Source organism: Heterocephalus glaber, unplaced genomic scaffold (assembly GCF_053883595.1).
Source record: "Heterocephalus glaber isolate CG9 unplaced genomic scaffold, H.glaber_assembly_v1.0 deba00001744, whole genome shotgun sequence".
Lineage (NCBI taxonomy): Eukaryota > Metazoa > Chordata > Mammalia > Rodentia > Bathyergidae > Heterocephalus > Heterocephalus glaber.
This window is the reverse complement of record NW_028258450.1, coordinates 4,640,980-4,667,156: the sequence shown is the minus strand read 5'-3', so window position 1 is coordinate 4,667,156 and position 26,177 is coordinate 4,640,980. Positions and strand designations below refer to the sequence as shown.

The 26,177-nt window shown below is 36.1% G+C and overlaps 2 protein-coding genes, 1 long non-coding RNA gene and 1 pseudogene across 3 annotated transcripts in view; 2 read left to right on the top strand and 2 right to left on the bottom strand.

Annotated features, from left to right (window-relative positions):
* Positions 1 to 3,399, top strand: part of LOC147821362 (uncharacterized) — a 42,789-nt gene extending 39,390 nt beyond the window's left edge. The window contains exon 3 of the long non-coding RNA XR_015447185.1: positions 3,320 to 3,399. This is a non-coding gene — a long non-coding RNA (uncharacterized LOC147821362). The remainder of the gene's footprint in view (positions 1 to 3,319) is intronic.
* Positions 1,255 to 2,245, bottom strand: LOC101711650 (small ribosomal subunit protein mS35 pseudogene; annotated as a pseudogene).
* Positions 3,400 to 6,011: 2,612 nt separating the features above from the next.
* Positions 6,012 to 6,959, top strand: LOC106007872 (vomeronasal type-1 receptor 4-like). Its single transcript, XM_013066205.3, has one exon. The coding sequence runs from the start codon at positions 6,012 to 6,014 to the stop codon at positions 6,957 to 6,959; it is 948 nt and encodes a 315-aa protein (XP_012921659.3).
* Positions 6,960 to 18,756: 11,797 nt separating this feature from the next.
* On the bottom strand, positions 18,757 to 19,662 carry LOC147821361 (vomeronasal type-1 receptor 4-like). Its single transcript, XM_087200588.1, has one exon. The coding sequence runs from the start codon at positions 19,660 to 19,662 to the stop codon at positions 18,757 to 18,759; it is 906 nt and encodes a 301-aa protein (XP_087056714.1).
* Between the last annotated feature and the right edge of the window lie 6,515 nt (positions 19,663 to 26,177).

The window sequence follows — 26,177 nt, the reverse complement described above, 5'->3', positions numbered from 1 at the left end:
GGTATAATGGTCAAACTTGCTTCTCCTGGGGCCACTTTTCTGAGGGTATTTCAGCTGCCACTGAAACCGCAGTGTCTTGGGATGGCATAAGGTGGGTGATGTGTGGATTTTCTTCTTTTTGTGGCTGTGGATGCCTTTCAGGACTGCTTTGTTGGCTTTCAAAGCTTTTGCTTTGGCTTCAGCTTTGGGAGGGGCAGGAGCTTCCTTATTTGCCTTTGGTGCCATCTTGGTAAAAAGGGATTTTTAAAAGTTCTTTTTATATTCTAAATGGTAGACTTTTGTCTGAGGAACAGCTGATAAAAATTTTTTCTCACATTGTGGGTTGTCTCTTCACTCTGTTGGTGGTTTCTCTTAAAGTGCAGAAGCTTTTTAAAAAGATGAGATTCCAGTTGATGATTCTTTGTGCTAGCTCATGTGCTACTGAGGTTTTGTTCATGAAGTCTTTTCCTATGCCAATGTCTTCAAGAGTTCTACCTAACCTCTCTTCCAGATGGTTTAATGTTTCAACTTGCCAAAGATTAAAACTAGATCTATTTCTCTCACCATGTTTATACATCACAGTATTATATTAACACAAACTGTCCTATTAAGTATACTGTTGGACTTTGTTGAATCTCACTTAGGGATTGGTTGCATGTCTATGTTTTCTCCTGGTCTCATGTGTGCCTGAGAAGGAAAGATGCATATGTAACAGGGACTGTGTGTGTGTGGTGTTTCTGTGGATGCCTGGTCACCATTGTGAACAGTTGTGCACAATTTTTTAATATTCTGAGTGACATTTCATCTGCAAATAAGAATTATTAAAATAGCACAGTTAGCCGGGGATTTAGCTCAGTGGTTCCGGCACCTGCCTCACAAGCACAAGGTCCTGAGTTCGATCCCTGGTACCACCCCCCCCCAAAAAAAAAACAAAAACAAAATAAAATAGCACAGTTAAAATCTCCCAAAACAATGGTAGATTTAATCATGTTTTTTGTAATTCTCTCTGCTTTTACATCACATATATAGGTAACATAAATATTTGAATATGTTTAATGTTTTAGGATAAATATAATGCCTTTCTTTATATTCTATAACTTTGCTCCCTTAGAGTTTATTTTGTCCCATATTATTGAAGCCAACTAGGATTTTTTTTTTTTTACGATTACAGATAATTTTTAAAATTAACTCTTGGGTAAGAAGTGGTTTTTAAACATTTTCACTTTTACATCAAATTAGGTATTGATTACATGTATTGTAAAATAAAGCAGATCTTCCCACTTCACAGCTCATGTTAGATTTAACAGTCTCTTCACTGACTCTTTGTACTGAGAAAGGGTAATTTCATTTTCCCCCTCATTCTTAAGACTAACAAGAGACTTTTGAGAATTTTCAACCTCTTTAGTACCAAGGAGCTCTTCTTTATTTGCTTCCATGTTTTTCTCAGCAATGCTAATTTGAAGAAGTGTTTCCAGGATATTTTTTTCTGAGGAGCTATTTTTCCATATATATTCTTCCATGTCTGCTTCAGTCTTATTTTTTCCCATTCTTCAGTTTTCCAAGATTCATGGTATGATACTGTCAGTAGCTACAGTGCATAATCATAGTAGATACAGTGCATAATCATAGTTCTGTCTCTTTAAAGGGCATCTATCTGTTTTGATGGTGAGTACATCTGTAGTCTTGCAGTATCGTTCTTCTACAAGTTTAATCAATTTCTTCTTTGCATGATCATCTAAATTCAAACTGGAAAGTTTCACCCTTAAGGTTACTCCTCATGCTTTGGGGTTTCGAACAGATGGTCCTGATGAAACATAATCAGCAGTGTCAATTTCAATTGGAAAATGCTTCGCACATTTCTCATCACTGTCTAGTGCGCTGGCCACTCGGTGCAGAAATCTTTAAGAGCTTGGCAGTGCTTTTTAATTGTTACAGGAGTCAAACGCAGAAAATTAGGGATCTTTAGAAGTTCTAGATTTCCTTCCTTTGCCATAGGAACGCCGTTTTTCACTGGATAACCCATCGGAACAGGGAGAGGCACTGCAGAGGGCTTAAAGGGCCCTGCAACAGGGTAAACACTAGGCCAGTCCTGGTCGACAGCCATTTTCTCTGTTCTAAGAGGTAGTGCCTGTCTCCTCATTTGCCTTTCACTTTTGGATGTTCTTTCTCCTGGATGCGGGCTCGGTCTCCGAGCGTGAGTGGCCGGGGTCACGGCGGTGGAGAAGGCCTGCACGGTGAACCGCCACGGGAGCACGGCGGCCGCCATGGCTGCAAGAACGGCAAGCAGAAAGCCCAACCAGCATTTTATTGCTTAGTTCATAGTGTTAGGTCTTCCGTGTATGTCTTTAATCTTATTTGAATAAATTTTTCTTTATGATATTCTCAAGGTCCTCAGTCATTCTTTTGGACATGTAAATCCACTGTTCTCATCACCCCTAAGTGAATTATGTATCTTTCACCACTGGGCATCCCCTATGCCATTGTCAACGTTAGTTCGTTGTAAATATTTGGGTTTATGTTAGAAATATTTATTTTTTTATTAGTCAATAAAAGTATTTTTATGCCAGCACCATACTGATTACCTAATTATAGTTTGGTGGTACAGTTTCAAAATAAGAGGTCTAATGATCAGATTTTGTTTTTTCCAGTTCAAAATTGTTTTGGTTATTGGGTATACTGTATTTTGTGGTTCCATATGAAATTTAAGATTAGGTTTTCTAATTCTGTAAAAAATGCTCTTAGAATTTTTATTGTGATTACATTGTCTTTATAAACCACTTTAAGGTACATATACTTTTAGTGCTATTAATTACTTAATTCTTGCTTAAGTACCGTTGCTAAGTCCTCCAATACTAACCTAAATAGAAGGAGCAGGAGTGAGAATCCTTTTCTTGTTCCTCATCTTAGTAGAAAAGCTTTCAGCTCATCATTATTAAGAAGCCAGCTGTGGACTTGTCATTCATGGCTTTTACTATGTTAGGTTACATTCCTTATACAGCTTTAGAGTTCTTACTGAAAAAAGTTACAGAATACTGTACTACCAAATATTTCTCTCTATTGAGATTTCCATACAGGTAGTTCTCATGTTTTAGCCATAAACACAGTCTAGCCTCCCAGGTGACCCTGAACTAGATTTCAAATCTTCAAGGAAAAACAAATTCATTAAGAAGGCTAAAAGTTTTTTTAAAACTTGTAATGATGTCTGGAATGTTTGATAACTGATATATTTTGTATCCTACTAATGTTTTAGTAAGGCTCATACATTTTGGAGGTGGTGGGATTGGGGGCTGAAGTTACCTTTGTGTGCTTAGCATAGTAATCCATTTTTTTCTGTCTCCAGGTGCAGGAATCCTCTGGTCTCTGGGCTGCACAAGACTTCCTTCTATCTGTAAGTCCCCAATAAACTGCATTTGTGCAATCCTGGATGCTTTTGCTTTTGACTTTTCAACACATTCTTCATGTGATGATTAGTTCTCAAACACGGTGCTTTCCAAAACAGTAAGTGTGTGAAACTGACAAATAAGTTGGGACATCTGTGATTTGCAATTGGCAGAATCTCTTACCAAATCCAAATGACACATCCTGCAATAGACTTCCTGTAAAATTACTGGGCTAGAATTGGTCAAAAAAGATCCCAGTTGAGTTTGGGAGTTAGAGGCTCATCATCTTTTAAATATTAAGTCATTCAGGGTCAATCACAGAAGCAGAGACTTTCAAATGGCTCCACCTTCCAAGGTGATATTCAAACAATGGGCCCAGGCCAACTAACAAGCACTTGGCTACAGATTTCTCAGCTCTAAGACATCTGCAGTAGTTGCCAATTTAAAATCACCTTTGCAAGCACACAGCCAAACCATTTGGATTTTCTCAGCAGCCCTTCTCTCCCTTTAGCATTTGTGTGACAGAGAAATGTACTTAGGGATGCCCGTACATCTGAATGCAGTTTCTAGATTTCCTATGAAGAGTTTCCCACACCTTTAAAAATTTTGTTTGATGATGACGGATGAATGAATTTTGACTAATAGATAGAGGATGAAAAGCCACTGCTTAGTGAAAATTAACAAAATATGAATGATCAAAGGGCTGAAATGTAAAACTGAAACAGTCACATCATATAGTAAACATAAGATGCATTTTCAAACTGACAGTGTGGTCAAGATTCATCAATCATACTAGATTCAACAAATTCAAAAAATTCATACTCACAAAACCAAATTATAAATTTTATAAAAGGAATAAGAGATTATAGAGGGATAATACTCTAACATTGCATGTGTTCAATAAATAATTTCAATGTGGCTTCTTCTCACTAAACAATGAGAATATTATTACTACAGTAAGTATAAAGGCTAAAGTAGAAAATTGTGTGGAGGAAAAAGAAAATAGAGCTTGGTTAGTTTAGAATCCTTTCATGGGCTTTGTCAGAACGAGGGAAATATATATGGAATCCAGCAGAAGCATAACTATGGAAAAAGATAACATTGTGTGCACAAGAAAACCCTGGTCAGAGGAAAGGTGCATCTCCAACCAAATGATACAGAAGAAAACTCCAAAACTCAATTAATAGAGATGAAATATTGATTATGATTTTCAATGTCAACCCTAGATAGATTTTATATCATCCTTGTTCTGACTATATTGATAATCTACTAATTCTTTTTCTACAACATGTATAAGAAAGTGTGCAGCATTGCAAAAGAGTTTGGAAGTTTTACCTCTGTGCTGCAAAACAATGTAACAGCCCAGATGTTTCCCAAAGGGTGGCATGTTCTCTCCAGATCACCAAGATACTTTTGGTTTACATCTATCTGTCCTTGTCACACTACTGTCACCGAGGAAGGTAAAATTTTACTAAAAAGACTGCAATGAAATACAGATGAAAGGCATTCTGTGTATATGTGTCCAGTTTCCTAGGCTGCATTAAACTTTTCTATGACCAGGACATATGTTTCAACTAATTTGAGCCATGGTGGGTTACTAACAATGAGTCCAAGAGGAAATTGTTTAAAAACACCCAAAATAAACAACTATAAAAAGGAAAGTGTTCAGATAAAAAAAAGTGGACTTTACATCTGTTGCTACCTAGAAATACACAGATTAGTTGTTCGGCTGGGTTTATGGACTGCGGTGTAAGGGTCAGTTCCCTGTTGTGGCAGTTGTCCTGTGGACTGTTTATCATTGTGGGATATTTACCAGCAATTTTTACCTCTACTATCTACATATCAATTTCTCTGCACAAAGTTGTGGGAACCAAATATTTGAAACACTACTGGTCAACCTGTGGGTTGGGAGGAGAGACAAAACGTCCCCACTCAGAACACCCTCACTGCTAGATGAGTATTTAACGATCCTGACCAGGAAGAATTGTGTGTGCAGCCAAAACTGGAACAAAGGTCAAGGGTGCCTGTTCAATAATGTCCTTCAGAGACCTTAGGAGGTTGGAACTGGTTTACAAATGAAATGCAACTTGATATTGTGTCAAATCTCATTTCGTATATAAAATTCTTTGTAACATGCAATTGCCTTTCACATGGGCCAAAAGGTCCCCACTTCTAGTCGACTAGACTGGAGGTGTCACCAAGGGATCCCACTTCTTCAGAGCAAGTACTGCTGTACTGCAAGGTTCTCATGAGTCCCTGGACACCAGTTTCTGGAACAGCTACATCCACTGTTGAAAAATGAGTGTGGGACAAATCACCATCTCCTTAAATCCTGAATTGTTTCTGGATAATCTTCCACAAGACCACTTTTGTTTTTTCTATTGCTAGTTTATGTTTGCAATGCATAATAATTACATTCATCTTGGAGTACTGGTGCATATACATATTGCATCTTGATCATTTTTTCTTCCATTCCCAAATCTTCCCTCTCCCCTTCTCCCCTAATCACACCCTAATCTCTTCAAAGTCTACCTCCTTAATTCTTACCATCTCTCTTTTATTTAGCATAAGCTCATTTTGAATATAATTTTACAATACAAATTTATCTTTCATTTTAGACTTGGCTAATCTAATTAAACAAATATTTAGAAAATGTTCCTTGGTATAATATTTTTTGGCATTCTCCTTTTCTCTCAGATTTGTATTGGTGTTATGATGAACTCATCACTGTTTGCGATATTTATGTATACTTTTTTAACTCAGCCTAATCTTATGAAGCCCGTAGATTTCATTATGATCCATCTGACAGTGGTCAATACTTTGAATATCATCTTCACATTAATTCCACATATCATGGCATTATTTGGAGTAAGATATTTTTTGGATGACATTGGTTGTAAGGTAATTTCGTACACATACAGAATTACTCGGGGTGTTTCCATCTCAACTACCTCTCATCTGAGTGCATTTCAAGCCATCACTATCAGCCCTATGAATTCTATGTGGGTCTGGTTTAAGTCTAAACTTTCTTCATGGATTTTCCCCTCTTTCTTTGTCTTCTGGATTATCAACATGCTCATTTATATACACATCATTGAAACTGTAAGAGCCAATGGCAATTTCACTATTGTTGATCATAAATATTTTCATGCATACTGTCAAACTAGGCCATCTGAAAGCCACACTTCAGGACTATTTTCCAGCATCATGTTGATGGATGATCTCTTGTTTTTGGTCCTCATGATCTGGGCCAGCCTCTACATGGTGAGTCTCCTCTACAGACACCAGAGGAGAGCCCAGCATGTCCACAGACACAGCCTCTCTTCCCAGCCATCTCCTGAAATAAAAGTCACCCACAGTATCCTTTTAGTGGTAAGCCTCTTTGTGTTCTTCTATTGCTTGAAAAATTATTTTACTTATTATTCCTTTTATGGGCAGAAAAAGTTCCCAGGGTCTTTGGGCATTGGTGAAATGTTATCAGTGTGCTACCCAATCATCTGCCCTTTTATGATCATGAAGAATAAAAAAATTATTTCCTACTTCATTTCTTCCCTTTCAGGTACAAGAATTGTCTGTCCTAAAAGAGTACATAGTGGCTGATCTAACACTTGATCGGCAACAGAGTACGGTCCCTAGTGATTCAGATGATAAAAGTAATGCTGTATTTCTTTTGAGCATGGTGAGGTTTTAAAGTCACATATTGAATAAATGTAAAGAAAATTCAGAAATGAAAATGTTCTTTAAAAAAATATCTTTTAGGGGCAGGGATTTAGCTCAGTGGTTCCGCCACCTGCCTCACAAGCGGAAGGACCCAAGTTCGATCCCTGGTACCAAAAAAAAAAGTTTTCCAAATAACAAATCACTACCCCAATAAACTTAAAAAAAATTCATTAACCTTTATACTTTACATAGAAGACCCAAAAAACTCGGGCAAAAGTCTTCTAGGCCTAATTGACAGATTCAGTAGAGTAGCTGGATACAAGGTCAACACTCAAAAAATAATAGCCTTCTTGTACGCAAATAGCAGACTCATTGAGAGAGAAATTCAGGAAATAATTCCTTTTACAATAGCATCTAAAAAAATGAAATATCTAGGAATCAACCTAACAAAGGAAGCAAAAGACCTCTACACTGAAAACTATAGCACTTGGAAAAAGGAGATCAAGAGGATATAAGAAAATGGAAAGATATCCCTTGTTCCTGGGTATGGTGAAAATGGCCATACTTCCAAAACTACTACATAGATTTAATGCAATGCTGATTGAAATTCCAACAATATACTTCACAGAACTAGAGAAAACAATCCAAAAATTCATTTGAAATCAGAAGAAACCTAGAATAGCAAAAGCAATTCTAGGCAACAGAGACATGGCTGGGGGTATCACAATCCCCAACTTGAAACTATACTACAAAGCTACTGTGATAAAAACAGCATGGTACTGACAAAGAAACAGACCTGTGGATCAGTGGAATAGATTAGAAGACGCAGAAACAACTCCAGACATACTAAGCCACCTCATCTTTGACAAAGGAGCCAACCACCCTCATTGGAGGAAAGGTAGCCTATTTAATAAATGTTGTTGGAAAAACTGGATTTCAACCTGGCAAAGATTAAAACTAGATCCATACCTATCACCATGCACTAAACTGAGATCTAAGTGGATTAAAGATCTAAATATTAAGACAGAAACACTAAACTTGCTGGAAGATAAGTTAGATAAAACTCTTGAAGATATTGGCATAGGAAAAGACTTTATGAACAAAACCTCAATAGCAAGGGAACTAGCAGAAAGAATCAACAGCTGGGATCTCATCTTATTACAAAGCTTCTGCACTGCAAGAGAAACCAACAGAGCTAACAGACAACCTACAATGTGGGAAGAAATTTTTAGCAGCTGTACCTCAGACAAAGGCCTACTGTCAAGAATATATAAAGAATTGAAAAAATCAGACCCCCAAATTCAAAGACTCAATTCAAAAATGGGCATCTGAAATGAACAGACATTTCTCAGACAAAGAAGTAAAAGCACCAAATAAATATATGAAAAAATGTTCAACATCACTGGTCATTCAAGAGATGCAGATGAGAACAACACTGAGATTCCACCTCACCCCACAAAGAATGGCTGCTATCAAGAAATCAACCAATAACAAATGCCGGCAGGGGTGTGGAGATAAAGGAACCCTTTTCCATTGTTGGTGGGAGTTTAGACTGGTGCAACCACTGTGGAAATCAGTATGGAGATACCTCAAAGAACTAGAACTAGAGGTCCCATTTGACCCAGCTATTCCCCTACTGAGTATCTTCCTCAAAGAGTTAAAAGAATCGTACCACAGCGATATATGTGCACCTATGTTTATAGTGGCACAGTTTGTAATAACCAAAGCTTGGAAACAACTGAAGTGCCCATCAACTGGAAACTGGATGAAAAAGATGTGTGTTGTTTTTTTTTTTTAAATAAAATGGAGTACTACTCAGCCATAGGGAATGAGAAATTAGACATTTATAGCTAAATTGATGAATATTGAAGACATACTCTTAAGTGAAATAAATAGGACACACATGTGTAAATACTGAGTAATTTTTCTGATATGAGAAACTGAAAGTGTAAATAAGGATTAAAATGAATAATTGATAATTTGAAATAGAAAGAAAAGGTTTCGAAGTCGTAGGGGAAGTGGGACAGGCAGGGAAAAGGAATGAAGGGAAAGGAAAAAATATGAGGAAAAATTGAAAGAAAGCCTTTGTAAATAGGGAGTGGTGAAGGGGTTGAAGGGAGTGGGAATGGGGAGAAAATAAGAACCAGAATACATCATGTAAAGTTTCAAGTTCCCTATGATGAATGTAAATGTATAGTATATTTAAAATGTACCAATAAAAGAATTTAAGAGTGAAAAAAGATTTGGTAAAATTCACCCATAAATCTGTCCAATTTTTGGGCTTTGCTTTTTGAGATACATTTTATCATTTTATTATTAATTCAACCTTATTAGGTGTTGTTCATCCATTTAGGAACTTTTTGGTCTTCTTGGTTTAATTTCAGGAGGTAATGTGCCTAGTAATTTGTTGATTTTTCAGTTTGGGATGTAAGTATAAAAATAGTTCTCTGGGAAGTGTCCAGTCTTTTAGCTGTTACCACAATTCAGAAATTGGCCTTCAGTTTCTTGAATTGTTCCTCTCTTTCTCTAAAATAGGAGAGAGAAAGAAAAGGACAGATTATCACTTAATAATTATATTGCTTAATATTTTATCCTTATTTTATAATACATAAATTTAGGTAATATTTTTATATTTATCCAAGTTTTGCATGTAATTTTTTTTTGGTACCAGGGATCAAACTCAGGACCTTACACTTGTGAGGCAGGCGGTGGAACCACTGAGCTAAATCCCTGGCCCTACTCTATGTTATTATTGCAATAGTAACTCTTTACTGTGGATTAGTTAAATTTCCCATGCTCAGACACAAAAGCTTACACGCATAACTTACAGGGGGGCAGGTTAAACTTGCCTTACTGCAGGCTACTTGGCAAAAACATCATGGTAGAAAGGCATGGAGGGTAAAATGCTTAGATCATTCAGCTTGGAAGCAGAACAAGGAATAGTGCCAGAGAGTAAAAAGGTTAGGCACCACATGTAGTACCCAAGATCACTCATCCATGACACATCCAGTCTCCTGATAATGTGGTTTGCTCATCTGCTACACATTTGTTATTCCAATCAAGTTGATATATGAGCATTATTGATCATAGTCCACTCCTTGCCAACTTGACACCAAAACACTTTGATTAAAACCACTATCTCCTAATAAACATAATTAGTTAATAATTCTCCCTAAAAGGATACAACTGTCTTAGTACAGCTGAAACACAATAATCTCTTCCCCCAAACTCAGTGTTTTCAAATTTGCTGAAATGTCCAAGTCACACACTAAAATTCCCATGAAAAAAGTAAAACTAGAAGGGAAGTTATTGATATGGGGTTGCTGGGGGGGGGGAAGGTAAAATGGTCAAAGTATGCTGTGAGCATGTATGAATTTGCTAATGTGAAATGCAATTAGTTATATAACCAACAAAATGTCAGTAAAAGACAAAACGAACACTAAAAAATACAGTAGAGTCCTGTGGCTCCATGTCCAGTACCCAGTGCTCATGATAGTGAGATATAAATTCCAAGTGACAGGTAAGCCACCACCCACCAAGGTCTTGACGATTGTAGCCACATGGCCACTTCCTTGGACTAGCGCCACTACAGCTTTCCTCAGCACATAATCCATTTTCCTGGCATCTCCAATTTCCTGGGATCTCTACTTGCCCTGTAGCTTCATTCCCACATCTTCAAGTACTGCCCTCTCTGAGGCTCTTTTTCTGGCTTTTCAGGCCTTCTTAGAAATCTGGGTGGAACTCTTAGTGACTTTGTAACTCTTGCATTGTCCTTGCTGAAAAAACAAGCATCATGTGGATGATTCCAGAGTTTATTGTCAATGGGAGCAGTAGTCAGGCCCTCTGGACCATGGCTGCAATGGACTCTGCATGCCTAGGTGGCTATGCATATGAAACAAATCCCAGGGAACCAATTTCTTAGAAGGACCTTCTAGAGCATAGATAGCATGGACTCTTTTTTCAAAGGAAAATTGCCTACATTTTTACCTCTGAGACTGAAATGGTTGTGTTCTTGGTGATTACTTAGCTGCTCTCAAGAAATCTTTCTTCTTGTTCCTGTTCTAAGTACTTCTTTTTAATGCTGCTAAAATCTTCAACAATACCTGCTTGGTCTGAACTTTACAGGTGATTTTTTTGTGCCAAAATTTATGCTTTTACATTTTTCTGCTATGCTGCTTGAGCCTAATTCTCACTCTACATCTGGCAAAAGCAGCCAAAAGTACTCCTTTCACAGACTAAACATTGGGCTGCCTTAAAATTTCTTTCCTCAGATCAAATCAACTACCCTTAAACTCAGCCTCCCATAAATTCACAGCAAAGTGTAGACAAATTCTTTTGCCAGAATGTAACATGTATGGCATCTACCCCAATTTCTAATAAAGATTTGTTATCAAATGAATCCTGCCATGCATGGTGTTTCCATTCACATTCCTATCTGTATTTTGCTGTTCTAAGCTCTTGACACAATCACCAATCTGGCTCTATTTGCACATTTTGAGGACTTCTTTAGCCCACATCTGCATATATCACCGACGTATGATGCATTTAAGTCTTTTGGGAAGATCCAAGAAGGAGAATTGGTAGCTCAAATGGAAGCTCTAGTTTTAGGGTTTTGAGGAATCTCCACACTGATTTCCACAGTGGTTGCACCAGTCTACATTTCCACCAACAGTGGAGTATGGTTCCTTTTTCTCTACAGCCCTACCAGCATTTATTGGTTGATTTCTTTATAGCAGCCATTCTTCCTGGAGTGAGATGGAATCTCAGTGTTGTTTTAATTTGCATTTTCCTCATGATCAGTGATGTTGATCATTTTTTCATGTATTTATTTGCCATTTCTACTTCTTCATCTGGGAAGTGTGTATTCATCTCAAGTGCTCATTTTTGGATTGGGTCTTTTTGATTTTTTCAATTGTTTTTTTTGTTTGAGACAGGGTCTTGATATGTAGTTCAGGCTAAACTTGAACTCACTATGTAGTCCAGGCTGGCCTCAAACTCATGGCAGTCCTCCAGCCTAATCCACCCAAGTGCTGGCATTACAGGCATGAGCCACCATGAGCAGCATTTTTTCAGTTCTTTATATGTTCTAGATATTAATTCTTTGTCTGAGAAGCCACGGCATAAACTTTTTTCCCACTCTGCATGTTGTCTTTTCACTCTGTTGGTTATTTCTTTGGCTGTGCAAAATGAAATCTCAGTTTTTGATTCTTTGTGATATTTCCTGTGCAATCAGGGTTTCATTCATAATCTTTGCCTACACCTATGTCTTCAAGAGTTCTGCCTATCTTCCAGCAGATTTGTTGATTCTGTTTTAATATTTAGATCTTTGATCCATTTTGATTTTAGTTTAGTGCATAATGAGAGATATGGGTCTAATTTTGGTCATTGGCCTGGAAAGCCAGTTTTTCCAGCATGGTTTATTAAAGAGGCTTTTTTCCAGTGAAGGTGTTTGGTCCCTTTTTCAAACATAAGGTGGCTGAATGTGTTTGTAGTTATTTCTCCATATTCTAGTCTGTTTCATTGATCCTCAGATCTGTTTTTTTGTCAGTAGTATGTAGTTTTTAATCTCTATAGCTTTGTAGAATCATTTTAAGTCAGTGTTTTGATGTCCCCTGCATTGCTTTTGTTGCCAGGAATTGCTTTTGCTACTTTAGGTCTTTTCTGGTTCCCAGTGAATTTTAGAATTGTTTTTTCTCATTCTGTGAAATATATTATTAGTATTTTGATTGCAATTACATTAAATCTATACAACAATTTTGGGAGTATAGCCATTTTTACTATATTGATTCTTCCTACCCAAGAACAAGGGATACATTTCCATTTTCTGATATCCTTTCAATCTCTTCAGAGTATTGTAGTTTTCCATGTAAAGCTCTTTACTTCCTTCATTAGATTGATTCCTAGGTATTTTATTTTGGGGACACTATTGTGAAAGGTGTGGCTTCCCTAATTTCTCTCTTATAGAATTTATTATTTGTGTACAGGAAGGTATTGATATTTTAGTGTTGATTTTTTAATCCAGCTTCACTACTAAATTTGATTATTAAACCTAAAAGTGTTTTGGTGGTGGTTTTAGGATGTTCTATGTAGAGTATCATGTCATCTTCAAATAATGGTAATTTAACTTATTTTCCTATCCATTTCTAATTGATTTGGCTAATATTTCTAGAACTATATTGCATCATTGGGGTGAATCCTACTTGGTCATAGTATAGTCTTCTTGATGATTCGCTGCATTCTGCTTGCCAGTATCTTATTGTGAATTTTTGAATCTAAATTTATTGTGGTGATTGGCCTGTAGCTTTCTTTTTCGACTGGATCCTTCTCTGGTTTTTATATCAGGGTGACACTTGCTTCTAGAAATAAGTTTGAGAGTGTTGCTTCCTTTTCAATTTCATTTGAGAAGTAGTAGCATTAAATCTCTCTAAATTTATTGTAGAATTTGGCTATGAATCAGTCAGGGCCTGAGTCTTACTTTGTTGGTAGGTTTTTAATAATATCTTCAATTTCATTGACTGATTTAAATTTATTTAATTTTTATATCTTCTTGATTCAATTTTGGTAATTCATATGTATCTAAGAATCTGTCCATTTCTTTTGTGTTTTGCATCTTACTAGAATACAGGTTCTCAAAGTAGGTCTTGATGATTTTCTGGATATCTGCAGGATCTGTTGTGATTTCACCATTTTCAATCCTAATTCCATGGATTTGAGTCTGTTCTTTTTTTTTCGATTAGTTTTGCTAAGGGTTTGTCAATTTTATTTAATCTTTCAAAGAACCAACTCTTTGGTTCATTAATCCTTTGTATTGTTTTCTTAGTTTCCACTGTATTGATTACAGTTCATGTTTATAATTTCCTCCCTCATATGAGCTTAGGGCTTGATTTGTTCCTCTTCTACTAGAAGCTTGATGTCCAAAATTAGGTTGTTTATTTGAGCTCACTCTTTTTTTTCTGATATAGGAATTCAGTTTTTCTTTGTCATGCAAGTATCTTATTTCTCCATGAATTTTCAGAGACAGTTTTGTTGAGCACATCAATCTGGGTTGGAGGTTGTTTTCTTTTAGGGGTTGAAATATTTCACTCCAAGCTCTCCTTGACTTTAGAGTTTGTATTGAGAAGTCTCCTGTGATTCTGATTGTCTTTCCTTTATAGGCAATTTGTTTCTTTTCTCTAACAGCTTTTCATATTCCATTCTTGTGTTTGATTTCTGGAATCTTGACTATTATATGCCTTGGTGTAGATTTATTTTGATCATGGAGAATTGGAGTTGTATATGCCTCACTTATCTGTAAGTCAGATTCTTGTCCCTGCTTGAGAAGTTTTCTGCCATTATTTCTGTGAACAGGTTTTTAAAAAAGTTACTTGTGCTATCTCCTGCTTTTTCACTGACTCCCACCAATCTTATGTTTTTCTTCTTTGCATCATCTAGCAGCTATTGGATTGATTTTTTATGGTTTCTTGGTATTTTAAAGAAATCTTTCTTTTCATGATTACTAATCACAATCCTATCACCTGTATCTGATAAACTGTTCTCAAATTGGTTCATTATGCTGAGTATTCTTTCAATGGAATTATTAATCTCATGGATATCTGTTTAAATCTGTTTCATGGATTCCACTTCTTTCCTATGTTGAGAGTTCATGATTTCCATCATTTTCCTAAGCTCCTCAATTTTTTTTGTAACTGCTCTAGAGTTACTAACCATGTCTTTCATTATGGTCACCACCTCTTTAGTTATCTAAGAAATTATTTTTTATTTGATTGTTTTGAGAGCTCATTCATCTGCTTTGTTACTTCTGGTGTTACCACTCAGAGAATCTAGGTGGATGGGTTTTGAATTGTTCTACCTCACTGTCCTCTGGGTTTGCCTTTGGCGAGCTGGAAATCTGGGGTTGCATCTTGCTTTATTGTCTTCTCATTTTCTATTTTTCTCAGTTTAATTCCTGGGTTGATGCTTATAAATTGCTTATGGCAAGTAGTTTTATTGCTAGTATTTAGAAACCTTAGGAAATGACTACTTCTCAGAGAAGTGGTCCCAGTGTGGCTGGCTTTTGGATTTTGAATTTGTTTCAAGATCCTGCCTCTTCAACTTACTGCAGATGAGAAGTTGCTGCTTATTGGCCTTTACTCTGGTTCTTTGGCACTGGCCTACAATATCACTTATGACCCTTAGGCAATCTCATTCTTGGCATAGTAGAAAGAAAAACTTATTAGAACAATTATGTTATCTTGGCTAGAGTAGTTCAATCAGCAATAACAATAGCATCAAATGCAGCCTAGCAGATGACAAACTGTGGTAACTATTAATTTGCCATCTTCAACCATATGAACTAGATTTTTGGTTATATAACAAAGTCTAAAATAATCTTAAATATCTAAAAATATAGAGCAAAATCTAAAAAAACAAAAACTAGAAACAACAAAAATACTTTTTTGATGAACAACAAAAAAACTAGAAATAATGTTCACACTCATATAAAAGAACAATCAAACAAAACAAAACAAAACAAAAACAAGAAAAGAAAGAAGTAGAAAATAAGAAAAAAAAGTCCACTTCAAGGCGTATCTGTGCTGTCAGTGGTAGACAAAGTAGGCAGAAAGAGTCCAGATCCAAGTTGATTAATCACAGGAAGCCTACTGTAAATTTACTGCAGGGTACAGAATAATTCCAGCAAGTCTACCCCTTTACTTTCTCTGAAGTTCAGGCTGGTTTCTGGCTGTGAGGCTGGAACCTGATTTGTTCAGCTTGCAACATCCTGGATGCCTCCTGCCAGCTTGAACTTGGCTCCCTCCTGGCTTGAATTGTGCTCCTTGACCTCCTGCCAATTTAAACTAAGGTGTGCCTCACCTTGACTTTGGAGGCACTAGCTGGAGCCAGTCCACAGCTGCTCTGAGTTCTAAGCTCAGGGCTTCTCTCCAATATGGCTACCAGCAAATGACCCTCCATGGGGACCTCTGAACCCAAATAACACACCAGCCATGGCAGTCTGCTGCATCCACTGCTCTGTTCTACTGGTGTGTTTCTCCATGGAGGCCTCTGGAGTTACCAGTAGTCACTGTGCATCTATCTGAAAGTTTGAGCTGCCACTCTCATGCAGTGAGTCTGGGCTCAGGGAGAAAATGCCACATGCTACCTGCTTCTTCCGTGTTGACATCTCTCTCTTTGCTCTCCTCATGGGCTTCAATTCTTGCTTCAGTGGCTCCCAAGGACCCACCTTCCTCATTCTTCTCTTCTTCATATTCCTATAATCCAGCATTTGGACACCATATCTCAGAGAGGCTGTTTCTCTGCTATTCACCACTCAGCCATCTTCCTAGAAGTACCTCACATTGCCTTAGTTTTGTCAGGAGTGTTGGGTAGAATTTCTTTTTGGTACCGGGGATTGAACTCAGGACCTTATGCTTATGAGGCAGGCTTGGTGCCATTGAGCTAAATTCCCAGTCCCAAAATTTTAAAAATAAAGTTTCATAAATATTCCCAGCAGTGATATAGGAAATTAATTGTACATTGACATCAGTGCCTTGGTAATATATTTCAACATTGTTAATTTTGTTTTGGACATCTAGATTCCTATCAAATCAGTGTAACTGTGATGTATTAATTCAATATTCTGAGAATGTTTAATTAATAAGACTACTTATTTATTTATAACTGAATCAAGCATACATTTGACTTATGAATTAAATGAAGATTATACAACAGGTTTAATATCTTCAAGTTAATCCTAAAAGTTTATCAAAAATACTCAATAGATTCTTTAAAATTCCAATAAAAATTTCAACTATAGAGCTGGCACTAAGCAAAAAATTATGCTATCATGGAAAATCAATTGGATACACACAATTTTCACCCTGAAATAACAGTATCATGTAAACTCAAATTGAATGTTTAAAATATATGGAAAACTTTTATAGGATAGTTACATTAAAGAAAAAATTTTTACATGCTACTAATTGGTGCAATAAACATGAACACATAAAATATGTATATTATCATATGTTCATTAAAAATTGGACAGGAAACAAATTTGGGTTTTTTGTACATTTGGAACAAGTAAATAATTATATTATGGATTTGAATCAACATTCATTAATTCCAGAAGATGAGCTAGTGGGAAAATATTTGTATACAAATTTGTGACTACAATGCATAAACATTCCCCTCTTAATTTCTATTAGATATTTGCTTATAGCAAGAAAACTCTAACAAATAAAATCACCACCTTTAACAATTTTTGGCTCCAATTTTAGATTTTCATTATTTTAGATTTAAAACAAACAGAAATATTTGAGTCAAAGTGCACTTTGAATAATGGACAAACTCCATCAAATAAAAAATTGAGGGGCCCCCAAATTATGTATGTATTAGTGAGAAAAAACTACTGCACAAGAATTGTGGATTTCTTTCAGCAGTTCTAGTGTTCATAGTACTATGTGTAAATTTGGAGTTGTTTCTAAAACAGAAATAATTATGTTTTTTATATATAGATATAAAATTATTCCCTTTTAAACTTTATCTACTGATAACATTCAGTGGTAAGATCACTCCTTCAAGAGAAAACTTATGTATCTACCTTGAGTCCACATTTCAATCACCAAATCCCTAATACTAGTTGAGTGAAAGATCAAATTATAGGGAAACTAAGACAGTTAGATATTTTCCAGAATTTTAAATCAATAGCCAAGAGACTGAGACATTAACATGTTGGGTACACTGTAGTTGTAAAAAATAATTGTAAGGGAGGGATTGAAGGAAGGGCAGGGAAATGGGGGAAAAATAAAAACCAAGATACATCATGTAAAGGTAGAAGTTCCCAATGATGAATGTAAGTGTACTGTATGCCTAAAATGTACCAATAAACTTAATGAAAAAAAATTGTAAGTATTCTGTTCCAAGATAGGATAAAAATATGCTAAACCATGGATGAACTCAAGATATGGGTGATAAAAAGATGCCACCACAAGTTTTTTCTGTGTCTTAGTTACTTTTTGCATTGCTGAGACAAAATACCTGACACACGTAAGTCAAAAAAGGAAAGGTTTATTTCAGTTCACAGTTTGTAGGGGTTTCAGTCCATAGTTGGCTGGCTCCAAGGTAAGGTGCCATGGGAAGGGGGTATTGCAGAGGAGAAGCAGTTCATTGCATGGCAGGCTGGAAGCAACAAGGAGCAAGCAGCAGAAGCAGCTGTGGCAGCAGCAGCAGTCTCCCCCTTTTATCTCTGCGACCACACCACCTTTTGGTTAGTGCACCCACACTAGAATGGGCCCTCTCATTATCCACACCAAAAACTATGCTAAACCAATAATTGGACTGCTTTAGCAATCATGTACCCTTAATCTCAGCATCACATCCTTCAATCCAGAAACACACACCCTAGTTCCAGCCACCTCCAAAAAGCCCCATTCACGAGTATATGGGGCTTTGGGGGGACATCTAGATACAAGCCAGAACACTCTGCAACTGGAAAGTACAAATCTACTTGTAAATATTTGATGGTCCTCAAATTGATATTGTGTAGGAAGATGGTAAAACAGTGAAGTGCTGCTTGGTTGTAAGAATTTCTGAGTTTTTTAATTAACAGAGTATGTCAATTCAGAATAATATTTCAGGCACTCAAGGGCGGCCAGGTTTGTTTGCTCAAACATATTGAAAAAAGATTCCTCTGTTGCAGAAAGAAGTGTAGGGTATCAGATTAGCCCTTTAATTTTCTTTGAATTATCATGAATCTTATGTCTTAAAAAGAAGAATTAATTTTGGGAATAATTTTCTTATTTCTTATTAGGATATAAGGGCAGATAGTTGGGTACAATGATGATAAAACTCCATTGATCTTGTCCAGTCTTGGGATGTTCTTGGGTCCAAAAATCAAACAAAAGAGGATGATGTTGTTTGAACCATAATTGAGCACAAAACAACTTACCAGCAAAAGGATGCTGTGAGTGGCTTTGTGTTCAGCATAGAGGTGGGAAGAGCAGCTTGGGCTGTGGACATGCTGGGTCCTCTGGTGGTGTCTGTAGAGGAGGTTCACCATGTACAGGCTGCTCCAGATCATAAGGACCATAAACAGAAGATCTTGAGTCAGTGTAACATATAGAAATGATGTTGTAAGGATATAGCCATAGTGATTAGCATGACAGTATGCTTGAGAAAACACAGAACCAATCACAGTGAAATTGCTGCTGGCTCTTACAGTTTTAATAATAGGGGTGTAGCCGACAGTGTTGATGATCCAAATGGCAAAGAATGAGGGGGAAATCCACATAGACAGCTTTGATTTTAGCTGTGCCCACTTAGAATTACTGGGACTGATCATGATGGCCTGAAATGCACTCAGCAAGGAGGTGGTACAGATGGAAAGAGCCCGGGTAACTCTGTATGTGTACAAAAATGCTTTACAGCCAGTACTGTCTAAAAATTGTCTTAATCCAAAGGATGACATGATATCTGGTAGCAACCTGAACATGATGGTCAAAATATTGACCAGTGTCAGGTGGATGAAAATTATGTCTAATGGCTTTTTCAGATGAGGTTGAATTAAGAAGGTGAACATATAAAATATTAAGAGCAATAAATTGCCCATTAAGCCAAAAAACATTTCAGATATGAGGGAAAATCCAAAAATCAAGTCACTTATAAACATTATTTAAATGATAGTCTAGAAATTTTAATTGGATAAACCAGGGCTCAAAAAATAACAAATGAATTATATGTGATATTAAAATTAACAGTTTGTGTAAGAGTACAATGATTGACAGTTGAGTATGTTAGGAAGCTGATGAAATATTCAATTCTCTGCTGTTGCAGGCCCAGATATGACACTTCCACAGGCTGAAGTCCAGGGATTCTGGAGAAGCTTAGAACACAGAAGTGTTATGAAGAGGATAGAATTCAAATGTCAATACCTTGCAATTTAGTATATTTGACCAATGCGAAAGATACATTTGCCTTTTATTTTTAAATTATTTCCTTCAGAGTATTACATTTGTATTTTCTCTCTCAACTTACCAGAACCATGTATGAAACATTGTACTTATAAAACATAAATAGAACATGTGTATTTTCTATTTCTTTTTGAGTTTTGACTGTATCATTCTCCCAAATCAGTGATCATCTTCAACACTCTTTTGACACAAATTACTACACCAGGGCCATTTTGCCAACCTCAACCTCAAATCATGAATGAAATTTCAATATTGGGAAACAACAAACGAATTCATGAAACTTAGTAGAGGGATACTTACTTGATGTTGACCAATGTAGTTCATGATTAGTTTTAAATATTCTGCCATGCACAAGACAACCCCAACAGCCAGATACTTTCTGGTCCTGTGTGCAATTCATCCCATATTTAGGAAGCCATATCTGACAGTATCTTGCATACTGAAGCTTATTTAGAAGTTTTAAGCTCAACAATTTTATGTATATACTTTGAAAATACAATCTGCAGAGTCATGAATATCCTTAGAGTATCAATGATATGATATTCATTAACATTAAAATTCAAATTGACAGGGTTTTCTAAGTCACCTACATATATTGGATCTTGGAGTTATGCAATGTATCATTTTCTCAGAAAATCATTCTACAGTTGTTTCTATCATCAAAAGCATAATCTCTGTGTACTGATTAGATTCCTAATGAATTGTGCATTTTCCTTGTTTTCTTCATCTCTGTATTTTTAAAATTTTTCATTAGGCTGCCATAAAAGAACTGTGAACTTAACTAAGTTTTATTATCTACTTTCACTGCAACTGTATTCTCTAGCATCCACTATATTATAGCAATGATATTCTCAATGTCTAGCATGAAAGAGAAACATTTAATGCATTTAGGAAACACCCACAATGACAGAAAATTAATTCTCCATAATCTTTCATGTTCTTTTCAGCAACATTTTAGTTTACTGTTCATTCCTTTGAATTGTTTGAAATCATGATTTTTGACATGGTCCACAGTCATTGACCAGGTTCTTATTTTTATCAGGCATCTTATCTTCAATATAAGATATTGAAGATATCTGAGGTTGACCTTCAAGCACTTTGATCACATTTCTTATCCTGTTTACTCTCTGCTCATTTTTAGCCAGAATTATTTCCTTAGTCTTCTTCTCTCCTTGTTTGGCAAGAACAATTCTTTTGTTATTTTTTCATACAACTCCCTCCCCCAAATTCTTCCCAATATTTATGTACTTGTGATTGCTTTCAAAAATAGAAGTTCTGGACAATATACCAGGCCCTCATCTTTTTTTCCAGCTTCAACTTGGTGTAGCATAGGATTGAATTAATAATATCAGCTCTGAATCTTTCACTACTTGAGGAAAATGGGAAAAAATATCTGCAGTGCGTAATAACACTCTGTGAAGTGTTTATGATCTAACCAGCTCAACAGCTGGCACCAATAAAGGAAAGTTACATGTAGAAATTTATATGGGATAATAATTTAAAACCATAAGAAAGACTGACATGAAAACAGACCAACCTGTTTCCTAGAGTTAGAATCAAAATGTAGTAAGATAAAATAATTATAGCAAAATTTTGTCAGTCAAAATTAGTCATGAAGATAATGTCATGAAAATGTTTCTGGAATCTGGATTCAGGATTGGTTGTAGAACTAAGAAAAATGTGGGAAGAGTTCATTGAAATTCTAGAAACAGACATCAGAGACACAGAAAATACCACTGTTCAAAATATCCTAGAATGCTAATATATTGAGGAAAGCAGAAGCTAGTATGAAAATAATTAATCATAGACATCTGGGCAACAAAGTTCATAGGAATGCAGGTCCTTTATAAAGATGTTGCAGAAGCTGCCACATGTGAGGATAATGTATCCAGGGACAGGTTAGCTGGCTTGAAGCCATTGTTGTCATATAAATTGTTAGGTGGAGACTTCTGAGAGCTTCTGTGCTTGTCATTGAGTATAAATGTCTTAATACTGAAAATATTAAAGCCTTCTGCCTCACCTTCATGTTTTCAAACTCAATTGACATGAATCCAAATTTACTGAGATGGGTATTTCAGATACTGTGGTTTTGAACCTTAGAAACAGATTGTGAAAAACTGAATTAGAATCGAACACACATGATTCATTTTTGAATTGGATAAAAATGTACAGCCCTTTCACTCTGAATTAAGGAAAATGACAAAATCATGCTATCACACATCATGAAGTGCAAATACAAGTCCAAACTTGCAACAACTTCTCTTCCAAAGTGGATACTAACAGTTTTATGTGATTGCATTTGTATGGAGTTTATTTCTCAATATCCAGTAAATTAAACTCTAATTTTTGGTTTTAAAACAACTAGTAGATCTGTAGATATCATGTTTGTTATGAAAAGAAGAGTATTATTGACAAAAGAAAAAGAATTATACCATCCTTTATTTTTATAAAGAGAGAGAGAGAGAGAGAATCTGTCATACATAGAATGACAGATGGCAATAGAGGACAAGTTGAGTTAAAATATAGTTAAACTAATTAAATAATTAAAAAATAATTAAAATAACCATGCAAATAAACCTAGAATAGATGAAACAAAGATATAAAGAAGACATAGTCAAAAATGAAAAATCTAAACCCAGCCATTTTAACAACCATAGGGAATGAAAATTGATCATAAGAAATTGAAAAAGAACATGGAACAGTATACTTTTTATTGTATTTCCTCTTAAATAATGACAACATGGCTTATTTGAATGGAAAGAATGGTGTTTGTGGTAACTTTGGGGTCCAGGTGAGAACCCCAGAGGGTCCTGAGACAAAGGAGGGCCATTTAAGAAGTCAGACCTCTCCTAGATGGGAGGTTTTCTGAACAAACAACAGAACAACAAAGTAGGAAACACCTCCAACTTCAGGGGAGATCAGAAAATGAACTTTTTTACCTTGATCCCACAACAGAACATTCACGAAGGGACGTGGAAGAGGCCTAACCAACCCATTTTGTGTCACAGATCTACTAAACTCAGTACCAGCTGAAGACTCTGGAGCAGCCTTGTAATGTAGCTCCAGCCACACTTAGCTACACTCAGAGAGTCTTGACTGCCCAGAAACCCAGAGGGGGACATGACTGTCCACGCTTCCATAGACAGCACTGCCACACTCCATGGAGCTGCAAATCCTGGAGCATCCTGTGTGTGAAATGGCTCCTGCTTCTCCTAGGCATATTGTAGTCATCACCCTGCTAACCCAGGGCCCCTGAATAAGCATGCTTCTTTGTGCTTTTGGAGCAGCTCCCCTCTCCTTTGTTCTGGCTGTAGATTCCAGAGGAGACTTGTGACAAAGGTCCTATCCTGCTCCTCTGTTGACCAGAGGCAACCCTGTCCACTCATGTCCCAGAGGAAGCCACACCCATCCATGATCCAGGAGCATGCTCAGTAATGCAGGCCCAACTCTAGAGCTTGAAGTAGACCCCTGTCCCAGTGCTGTGGTTATTAAATAAGATCCTAGATACAATGTGTTGCACACAGGGATTCGAAAGGATTCATACCCGCCTATGCCCCTCCAAACAGGACTACCGTTGGTGGATCCTACTGCAAACCCAGCAACACCACATGACTGTGCTCCAATCTGACTTATCAGAGCAGAGCCTTGGCCCACAGAACCAAGAGAAGAGTTTCATTACTTTCATAAGAAGGTTTTAAAAGCCTGAAAAAGCTGTTGTCTCCTTAAAATGCACAAACATCAGGGCAAGGCTAAACACAACAATCAGAAAAACAACACAGGGCAACGTAAATAACAACACATTAACAATCAACCCTGAAGAACTGGAAATTTATTTGCTGCTTGAGAAATATTTCTTAATAACTCTTTTAAAGAAGCTCAATAAGATACAAGAGAACACAGATTGATAAAGAAATAAAATCAGGAAACTAATATATGAACAAAAGGAGAAATTTTAAAAAGATGTAAGAACATAATATAAACCAAATTGAAATTTTGGAGTTGGAAAATTTGGTGACTGAGATGAATAACTCAATAGTGAGCTTTAAACCAGACATGATCATGCAGAAGAAAGAATCAGCAAATTCAAGAAGTTAGCTAGGTAGATGGAAAAAAAGGACAAAGAATGAAAAAAGAATAAGAACCCACAGGTCATCATCAACTACATAGATGTACACATTATGCTTTTCCAAAAAAGGAAAAGAGAGATAAAGGGGAAATGAACTTAGTTAAGAAAATAATGGCTCACCAGTTCTTCAAACCAGATACACATTTTCACAAACACATACAGAACCTGTCCAGGAAAGGTCACGTATTAGCCTACAAAGCAAGTTAAAAATATAAGAAAATTTATTTTATAACAGATATCATTTCCAAGAATTATCAATGTGAAAATATAAATCAGAAGGAAAATTTAAAAATTAACAACTATATGAAAATTAAATATCACATTCCTGAACAATGGATCAAATTGGAAATCAAATGAAATAGATGCACAACTTTCAAAATTGATTGGATGCATAAAAAACCATGTTAAGTAGGAAGTGTATGATCATAAATACCTTCCTTTTAAAAAAGGTAGACCTCAAATACAAAAGATGGTTTGCAACACAAGGATCTAGAAGAAAAAACCAATCCAAAAGTACGAGAAGCAAGGAAATAACAAAGATCACAGCAGAAATACATAAAATATAGCAACACAGTTCATTGTAGTTAAGTCTTGAAAACAGCCTATACAGCCATCAACAGATGAATGGATTAAGGAAATGTGTATTTATACACAGTGGAATACTACTATGCCTTATAAAAGGATAAAATTGAGTCATTTGTAGGTAAACAGGTGGATCTTGAGACCATAATGTTTAGTGAAAGAAATCACACATACAAGCTTAAACATCACATTTTCCCTTATGTATGAGAAATTCAAAATATAAATAAAAAACAAAATAATATAGATAATAGGAAGTAGGGAGATCTTTTTCAAATTGGAAGAACAAGAGATGGAGGGATGAGGAGAGAGGAGGGAAAGGGGATAAAAAAGAATTGGGAGAAAAACATGAAGATGAAGATTTTGCAAAGAGGAAGGGGGCCACAAGATGGAGGGAAGAGGGAGGGGCAGGGGGACAAAGGAAGGAATTAAGATGTGTTCTGTGCATGTACCAACTCCCCACAGTAAATGTAATCATTATGTACTGTGAACATGTACTAAGAGAAGTGAAAATTTAAAAAGAAAAATGAATTCTAGGAAGGATCATTGAACACATAGAGCAGAATAAAACCACTTAAAATGGGAAACAAACTCTATCAGGACTGTACAAACTACAATAGGAACACAGAAATGACATCAAAATGATATGATTCAAAAGACAGCAATTGAGAATGTGCAAATATTTAAAAATGGTAGTATGATTTTACTTATGCCTGTAATTCTAGAAATTTTGGAGGCACCACTCAAATTTTCAACTTACCATAAAAGATAGACCAATTCTAGAAAGTCATAAATGTGCCCAGAATGAAATTGAATATTGGGAAAATATTGCTTAGTGTATCCCAAAGAATGCTTCAGTGGGGAAGTTTGCCAAACACAAACTACAAAAAAAATTGCAGATACTTCTTAAGGATGGGAAAAGAGCATTGTATTCACCCCATTTCAGGGTTAATATTCCCTTCATCACAAAGCAAAGACAATGTGAAAAGGACAGAAGAGGTGCAACGTGACTGATTGGAGGAGGAGCTGCACCAGAGAAGCTCAGGAAAGATCCACTGAGAAGGAAGGAATTTGGAAAGTGGGAGAGGGGCTTTCATGCTGAAACAGAAAATTAATAAGGAAAGCTGATACATAGATCAAGTCAGGTCAAAAAGCACAATCATAAATGACCCGAAGGAAAACCAATCTATAAAATAATTTTGAAATTGATTCCAGAATATGTAGACTCCAGCAATTGTCTAGAAAATTATGACAAAATGCAAGTTAAATTAAACCATAGAAACTTCATTGTTACTAATTTTTTTATTTGAGTACAAGAGCCAGGAAGGATAATCACCTAAATGGATGCAAAACTCATTTGATAACATTCAACATATATCATTAGTAAACATCTGCAGTTATCCAATGCATAGAAGTTAATAAAAATAAAATAAATAAGAATGAAACCATACCATTTTCAGGAAAATGAATGGAACTGGAGACCATCAGGTTAAGTGAAATAAGACATGC

Bases quoted from the DNA above. Each gene is read 5' to 3' on its own strand.
- LOC106007872 (XM_013066205.3), top strand. From the start codon at position 6,012: ATGTTCCTTGGTATAATATTTTTTGGCATTCTCCTTTTCTCTCAGATT.
- LOC147821361 (XM_087200588.1), bottom strand. From the start codon at position 19,662: ATGTTTATAAGTGACTTGATTTTTGGATTTTCCCTCATATCTGAAATG.